Here is an 8,480-nt window from a genome sequence, read left to right on the forward strand (position 1 = left end):
CTCTACAAGTTTACAGAGGTAAAGAAGCAGAGTGGGGAATAAGGAATATTTATATAATCCAGTTACAGTGTTAGGTTACCCTCATGGAAATTCGGGCTGCTTTCTTCCTGGGGAAAGCGAGCTGCCATACAATGATAAAGTCTAGGCACTACCCATTTTTGGCTCACGTAAGTGTAGCCTATGCGATCGTAACTTTGTCTGTCTGTGCGTGCGTGCGTGCGTGCGTGCGTGCGTGCGTCTGTGCGTGTGTATGTCTGTGGTAGAAACTCTAACATTTGAAGACGTCACATTACATCGACGTCACATTATGACGTAAGAGGGTTAGACGTCACGCGAAGGAAGTACTGACAGTCTCGGTCATTATTATTTTGAGCGCGCCGAGACTAGTTGGCAGTCGTGTCCTTGTAAGTAGGCTACATGCAGACAGACAGATCTAGATCTAGTGTCTCGCTTTCTTGCACAGTTTCACCTATGCTCTTTCTGTGTGTGTGTGTGTGTGTGTGTGTGTGTGTGTGTGTGTGTGTGTGTGTGTGTGTGTGTGTGTGTGACGGAGTGATTGAGTTTGTGTTACTGTTTGTCGATTTCTTACGTGAGCCTTGATGGCTTCGCCTCTTGTTTTCCTGCATGTGTGTATTCATGTTTCCAAGCACTGAGACTTTCGCTGTGAATTTAGGTTCTTTATCGTGTGCATGCGCGTGAGCACATAGGGGTGCGCAGACACCAGGGAGAGTCTGCACAAAGTTGAAATAAATTCCTCAAAAAATGTGGGAATCGAACCCACACTGATAGCGATTTATAAGTAGTAGAAGTATTATTGAACGCAGCACCGCTACAGAAAGAGCTATTTCCCCACTACATACAAGTTGCGTCTAATGACAGTTGCCATGGTACCACCTGCTTCATTTTTTTAATTTTTAGCATTCCCTATATACAGGTTGTTTTAGAGTGACACAGTGCGTTGTATTTTACAGAGCTGCTTCCGAAAAAGAGCCCGTCCCAGGTACCTCAGGGGTACTTACTTCAACTCCAGCAACCACCACGCACTTATTTCACATGGGCCACCCAACACCTGGAATGTCAGAAATATCTGCAGCTGAATCTGAGAGGTATGAAGACTTAAGTTTTGAATGTAAAGGTGCAATAAATGTGAATTGAAAATTAAAAAATTAAAAATTGTGTGAGGAATTGGTATTGAACCATATAATTCTATGATCATGTACTTTACAGTTGTCAAATTCATATTTTGTAGGTTGTGTCTTGTTGTTTTTTTACAGGATGTTTATTTGGCTTTTTTATGTTGATCACGTTTTTTGTTGTTTTCAAAAAGTAAACATGCGAGTTATCTTGTCACTGACCTGTGTAAAGCTTAGTTTTGTTCCAATTTATTTCAGTGAAGGCCAGTTGTCTGGTGTTGAGAAAATTCTTACCACAGACAGTGATGAAGATCAGGTTGGCCCAAAGCAGGGGTAAGTCTCTTTCACTATTTGCTGTGAAATGGCTAACAAAATCATCTCTTTGTTGTGAAATTACTAACAGAATCATCAACTTCAAGCAGTAACAATACTATAAACATCTCTGCTTATCTTTCCTTTCCTCTCTTTTTGGTCGCCCAAAATCCAAGGACGAAAGCCTGAATGTACATGTAGAGGAAAAGTGAAGATGTTTTATCAGTGTCAAATCAAAGGGAGCAGCTAGCTTCTCTTGCATGTGTAGCATTCCTTCCTATCATTGTGCTATTATGCTTTTTTATGCGGTGCAATTTTAGATCTGCTGCTGGTTTCCCACACACAAGTTATCACCACTGCAATGTAATCAATCAATCAATCAATGAGGCTTATATCGCGCATATTCCGTGGGTACAGTTCTAGGCGCTCTGCAGTGATGCCGTGTGAGATGAAATTTTATACGGCCAGTAATTGCAGCCATTTCGGCGCATATTTACCTTTCACGGCCTATTATTCCAAGTCACACGGGTATAGGTAGACAATTATTAACTGTGCCTAAGCAATTTTGCCAGGAAAGACCCTTTTGTCAATCATGGGATCTTTAACGTGCACACCCAATGTAGTGTACACGGGGGGGGGGGGGGGGGGGGGGGGGGGGGAGTTCGGACACCGAAGAGAGTCTGCACACAAAGTTGACTCTGAAATAAATTTCCGCCGAACCTGGGATCGAACTCACGCTGACAGCGGCCAACTGAATACAAATCCAGCGCGCTACCAACTGAGCTATATCCCCGCCCCATATAAGACAGAGAGAGTGTGTGAAACTGCGAAAGAAAGAAAAGCAGAAGTGGCATTGTGTGAATCATCTATGTATCTGTCTTGCAGTGAACACATGTATGCACTGTCAGAGACATGTGTAGGGCCTTTTAGTATTTAACAACGATACTCTTGTAAATTGTCGGAATGTGGTTTATGGTCATCTGCTCCACCACTGCTTTAGTTGTCTTGCATTGCAATAAAGAATGATCACTATTATTATAGTAATGATTTTAATTTTGGAAGTTGGTAGTCATAATTTTCATCAACATTTTTGCTGGGATTTGTCGAGTGAGCAGGCCTTTTCTGTCTTCTGTATCTCCTCCTCATAAGAAATAAAAGCCGAGCGCATCATTTACCATATCTTACTTCTCAATACACTGTAGCGGATAGGAGTGGTTCTGAAACCAGCTTTGTGATTGGCCAAACTTCTTACATTCGGACCATTGAACATGAGGCTCACAGTTATTTTTGCTCTTCCGTTTCCTGTGATTTTTAGCAGTGTGAAAAACAACTGAGCAGTATTTACAGAATGTGTGAGTGTTTTAACCAGGTTTATGATATTGATTGCATGCAAGTGCCTAGAATAGGTCTTCCTACGTTGTGTGCGGTTTGAGACAGAAACTGTTTACACTGCCATAGTGCTAAAGGCATTGCTTGGAGGTAGCAGTAAAATTAGACACAAGGTGTTTTTGCCCCAGCAGAGACTGAGAGAGCAGGCAGAAACTCGAATTTTGCACTCTGGACCAGTCACAGGTCAGGGCTTGGTTCTGTGTGCTCAACAGCGAGCCCACACAGTGCACATTACCAACATTTATTTTTAGTCTGAGGCAGCGCGCTGTCGTCCCTTATCTGACCACTCGGTGCTGGGGCTAAGAAGTAAATGGCACGGTTTGCACAGCAGTGCATGCTGCCAAAGCAAGAAGCTTCCATTCCATCTATTATTTCTGTCTTCATTTTTTTCTCCCTGAGTATGTATATAATATTATGCCACTTTGGTCAACATCATACAAATGGTCATTTCTGAACCGATCCCTCCCATTTGTTGTGTGTTTTCATGCCAGTCATGGTCAGTTTCCATCACCACCTGACAAGCTGACATTTATGTCTGTTGAGTATGAGTAGCAGATATTGATCATGAAAGATTCTAAATGACGCTTCATCATGGACGACACAGTCCAACGTTAGATTGTATACTCCCCTTATTTCTTCGAAAGCCCACCTGGTGTGGTGGGATGATAGTGCTTCCACAGAAGTGATCTGGGTTCAGTTCCCAGTCAAGGAAATTTGCCTGTTTGTTTTGTTTCCTTTTTTCTTCTTGTTGTTTGTTTATGCATGTTCAGGCACTATTGCCATGATCATTATGGGTAGTAGTTTTGTGTGGTTTGGGAAGGTCTGAATGGAAGATTTCTATTTTTGTTTGTTTTGTTTCTCATCGTACATCTTCTTGTGCAAGTGGGTGGTATTTTCTGAGCCTGATATTTCATCACATAATTATTAATGATACATATCTGTTGCAGAGGTACTCCACCTACACAAACAAGGGCTGCGAGAGCGTTGAGACGGCCATCAGCATCATTCCTTGATCCGTTTAAGTAAGCTTTTTTTATTTTTGTTTTTGGCATCCACCAGGGCAATAACATTTTAAAAGTTATTTTGTGACATTAAGTAAGAAAGAAAGGTAAGTGTGTGCGATGATACTAGAAAACCGTAAGGTAGTTAGATTGTACAAACATTGTCCTTTCTATGCCTGGAAAGTAATATCTGTGCTTGTGCTAGGATAAACTTTTCATCCTTTTACACTGTTTGCAGCTTGACTTCTATTGACATCACCCTGCAGTCTGAGTCAGACTGTGAAGAGACAGCGGATCCTGATGATCCAGAGTATGAACCAAGCTGGAAGCCATTCTGTAAGTTGTTGAAAGTCTTGTTCATAAGTTTTAAATTCATCGTTGGTATGGAAGTGCTATCATTGTTTTATTTTTCTGTATCCAAGGTCTTTTTGGTTGTTGCTTAGACTACTGTATTGTCTGTTCGAGGGACCAATATAGGACGTTTTAAATCTTCTTCTTGTCGTTTGCCTAGGACGTTTTAAATTATTTAAAAATAAACAAATGATATTTTGGTATGTATTTAAGAACAAAAGTTGTTATAGGCAAGTAGTACTATTTTGTGTGAAAAGTACTAGTTTGTATCTATTGTGGTGGAACCGGCACGGTTGGCCTAGTGGTAAGGCGTCCGCCCCGTGATCGGGAGGTCGTGGGTTCGAACCCCGGCCGGGTCATACCTAAGACTTTAAAATTGGCAATCTAGTGGCTGCTCCGCCTGGCGTCTGGCATTATGGGGTTAGTGCGAGGACTGGTTGGTCCGGTATCAGAATAATGTGACTGGGTGAGACATGAAGCCTGTGCTGCGACTTCTGTCTTGTGTGTGGCGCACGTTAAATGTCAAAGCAGCACCGCCCTGATATGGCCCTTCGTGGTCGGCTGGGCATTAAGCAAACAAACAAACAAACAAATATCTATTGTGGTTTAAGCCCTGTACACGTGAAATTGTCCGAAATTGAAAGAAAAATTATCACATGTATACCCCAAAAGAGCCCCACGCTTTACCTCAAAGTCTAATACTCGGATGAGACGAAAAACCGAGGTCCCTTCGTGTACACTACATTGGGGTGTGCACGTTAAAGATCCCACGATTGACAAAAGGGTCTTTCCTGAGAAAATTGTATAGGCATAGATAAAAATGTCCACCAAATACCTGTTTGACTTGGAATAATAGGCCGTGAAAGGTGAATGTTCGCCTAATAGGCTTGAAGTTTGCTGGTCTAAGTGAATACGTTATATATTGTGTGTAAAAAATGTCTGTTTGTCTATCTGTAAAAAATTCCATTTCAAACGGCATGTAGAGCGCGGAGAGCACAGTTAATTGTGGTTCGCGCTATATAAGCTCTTCATAATAAATAAATAATATATTCATTTGAACTCTCGTGTTTGTATTTTTTTTTTAGATTTAACTTTTACGCTCAGAGGAATGCAATGTTACAGAATTGGTGTGAAAAACGTGCTCACGCGGCACACCTGGCTGGCTTAGGTCAGCGGTATGCGTCACTGAGGCTCATCCGGGGTTAATATTTACCCACTTTTGGTCACATCGCTGAAAATGTTACCAGAGTACAACAAAAACTATTGACTCTAGTGTTTCAGACAAGATAGTACTAATCGTCCTCAACAACTTTTATTTGTAGACACTATGCAAAAGTTTATTGGATTTTTTAAAAATGATTTAAAACGTCCTCTGCTGGTCACCCGGACGGACTATATCTATTCATTATAAATTGTCCCACTTTATAGTGTCCTGGTCAATTTCAAAGTGTTATAGGTTTCTTCTCTTTCACGCGAGCAGTGTTGATCTGAAAGAACATAGGCAACAGCAGGATGTTGTGAATTTGACGAAAAATACAAAATCGATAATAAAGATGGCTAAATATTTTAGTCGCTTCTTTTCTAAGTTGACTCATGATGTTACGTCTCACTGGCACCGCACGCTACTTTTCCTGCACGTCATGCGCTGTGATTGTCAGACTGGTTTAATATAGATTAATTGTTATTGATATACCGAAGTAGGCCAACCGAATCCGTGAAGACTAGCTGTCCAGCACAGTGCCTTCAACATAGCAGCTGTCTACCGTTGACGTTGTAGCTTGAATAAATCTAAAACACATTACAGTGCAGAGACACACATATACAGTGGAATCTCCATTTTAAGACCTCAAAAAATCTGAAAAAATCAGGTCTTAAAAAGGATGGAGTCTTAAAATGGGGGAAGATTTACAGAGGTTATGAAGAGGAAAGCTGAGAAAACAGGGTCCTAAATTGGGGGGGCGGGGGGGGGGGGGGGGTGTGTCTTAAAAGGGGGGTTCCACTGTATACACTTTTGAATGCATTTTTTTATGGCCATCCCTTTATGTGCTTTGGTGACACTGTTTTCACTTATTTCAGCCCAGAGGAAGTACAGAAAGAGGCAACAGAGGTGAGCTTCGAAGAGATGTTTTTTGGAGAACTGAAGCAAGAGGACCCTCAGGAAGAAGAAGAGCAGGAAGGCTTCATTGGGAGAGGAATCCACCTGGTACATGAGCTGGAATGCGAAAAGGTGGCAAGCTCTCCCATGGCCCTTTGCTCCGTTGAGCAGGTCAAGCAGTTGGCCCTGACCTCCATCACCACCTGCATAGCTGACAGTGACAAGTGTGGCAAACCAGTCACACTTGAGCACAGTTTTGTGGGCTCTGCTTTGTACGTCAAATGGGTAAGACTGGATCACAAGATATATAATTCACAATAAATAGACCCTTTTTAGTTGACAGCACTGAGTAGTAAGAGAATCAGCGTCTGAACAGCTGAATTTTGATTGATTAAGGATACAAAAGAATGCACTAAGTTAGCCATTATTTGTGACAGTCATGGTCATGTCCATAAAAAACAAACTCATGAAAACTCTCTGGTTCCAATGAAAATCTTACGATCCTGTTTTTTTCTGACAGGTATGCGATAGTGGTCATGTGAGCAACACCTGGTGCTCCCAGCCCATTCTCAACAGGCGCCTTCACAGCGGGGACTTCCGTTTGGCAATGGCAATAGTGACATCGGGCAACAATTTTGGCAAAATCGAAATGCTGGGGAAGCACCTGAACTTGAAGATGCTCTCAAGGACGTCCTTCTTCCAGATTCAGGGCCATTACATTGTTCCAACGATCGATGATTTCTGGAAGGATCACCAGACCAGGGTCCTGGACTCAATTAGAAACAAGGAGATTAGTGCTAGGACTAGCTGCAGAATAGGGGCTGAATTGTTCGGATTGGTATACCAACATGATACTTTATACAGTTAAAAAGACATCTCTCAGGATCCAAATGCCAGGGAGGGGCAACTTCTAAATGGTCTATGAACGAAAATATGACCTGTTAAGTAAGCATACCCTCAAAACGCACTTTTGCAGAAGGTGAACATTCAAAACACCAGTTCTTTGCAACTAAGAGTTTAGTTTACCTTTGAATTAACATTTATGTTTGCCTGTACCATGTTTCTAACATCAGGACAATAAACACACTGCAGGGGCGGATCCAGGGGGGGTTTCCGGGGTTTCCGGACCCCCCCCCTAAAAAATAAAACGTATTAAAAAAAATACATTTAAAAATAAAGAGAAACTGAAGGCTCAAATTGCACCAGATTCCTCCATTTTCCTTGATTTGTATCAACATTTTCCGGGGGGGCATGCCCCCGGCCCCCCCTAGGAGCTGGCCTCTGTCTTCTAAATGACGGTTTCGGAAAGTAGTTGGGTAATTTGCTGGCTCAGGTTGCACCAGATCGGTCAATTTTCCTTGTATTGGTAATCTAATTTGTCTTCTTAAATATACTTTTTGAAGGTGTATTAGGGGAAGTTTCTTGGCTCAGATTGCACCAGATTGCTCCATTTTCGCGCACACAACTAAACGCTTCGCGTCGTCGAATTGTCCCTTTAAGAAATTTGGAAACCCCCATGATGTGATCCGCCCCTGCACTGGCTATTGACGTTTTATAATTATATACAATTGAATCGGATTTTCTTTTCAAGAACGGTACCGTCTAGTAACAATCGCAAGCTTGCACATTGACTATTAAAATTATGCAAATGACAAATATTTTCTTGCTATTTGCTATCTTTTTGGAATGGGTTCATGATTCTGCTTTATTTTAAAGCAAAGACAGATGACACTACGACACTACATACTGATGTAAAATATACTGTCCGGTCAATTGTCTACAGATAAATTCTCAACAAGGTTGTAGAGGCCCTCCTATTTACAAATACTGTACACAAGCTGTATTTCTACTATTCGTTAACAAAGAAATGCATTTCATGCATAATGCCAGAGTTTGAAAAAGAAACCTGTAAACATAGTTTCTTCTATATCCATAGCGATTTACTCACATAACCGGTTCATGAATTCAGTCTTTCAGTCACGCTGGCATTAGCCATCACAGAAGCAAAGAGCAGTGCAGGGGACACCCGCTGTGGCACAGCTACACGGACCTCTACAACCTTTCTTGCAGCTGCATTTTACTAGTTCAGAGCAGATCTTAGATGCATCTGGAAGTGATGTCCAAACAGGCGAATAAGTTCTATCAACTTCTTCCCAGCCCCAGCTTGCAGGATCTGGAATCTCTGGCTGCGGAATGAGA

General features: G+C 41.8%; 1 protein-coding gene across 2 annotated transcripts; it reads left to right on the forward strand.

Annotated features, from left to right (window-relative positions):
* Positions 1 to 633: 633 nt before the first annotated feature.
* Positions 634 to 7,376, forward strand: LOC138952007 (uncharacterized). Of its 2 annotated transcripts, XM_070323586.1 has the most exons (6): positions 634 to 1,106; positions 1,392 to 1,466; positions 3,782 to 3,856; positions 4,074 to 4,171; positions 6,263 to 6,566; positions 6,802 to 7,297. In XM_070323586.1, the coding sequence occupies exons 1-5, from the start codon at positions 1,054 to 1,056 to the stop codon at positions 6,295 to 6,297; spliced, it is 336 nt and encodes a 111-aa protein (XP_070179687.1). In that variant the 5' UTR covers positions 634 to 1,053; the 3' UTR covers positions 6,298 to 6,566; positions 6,802 to 7,297. The 2 variants fall into 2 exon arrangements, with proteins under 2 accessions (XP_070179687.1, XP_070179686.1); XM_070323585.1 differs by lacking the exons at positions 634 to 1,106; positions 1,392 to 1,466 and adding an exon at positions 2,507 to 2,797 and having other exon boundaries at positions 6,802 to 7,376.
* Positions 7,377 to 8,480: the final 1,104 nt, after the last annotated feature.

Source organism: Littorina saxatilis, linkage group LG17 (genome assembly GCF_037325665.1).
Source record: "Littorina saxatilis isolate snail1 linkage group LG17, US_GU_Lsax_2.0, whole genome shotgun sequence".
Taxonomy (NCBI): domain Eukaryota; kingdom Metazoa; phylum Mollusca; class Gastropoda; order Littorinimorpha; family Littorinidae; genus Littorina; species Littorina saxatilis.

What these genes read in the sequence shown, in the direction of transcription:
- LOC138952007 (XM_070323585.1), top strand. Translation starts at nt 6,309, where the DNA reads ATGTTTTTTGGAGAACTGAAGCAAGAGGACCCTCAGGAAGAAGAAGAG. An exon ending in CTGCTTTGTACGTCAAATGG is followed by an intron (nt 6,567 to 6,801) that starts GTAAGACTGGAT and finishes TTTTTCTGACAG; the next exon opens with GTATGCGATAGTGGTCATGT.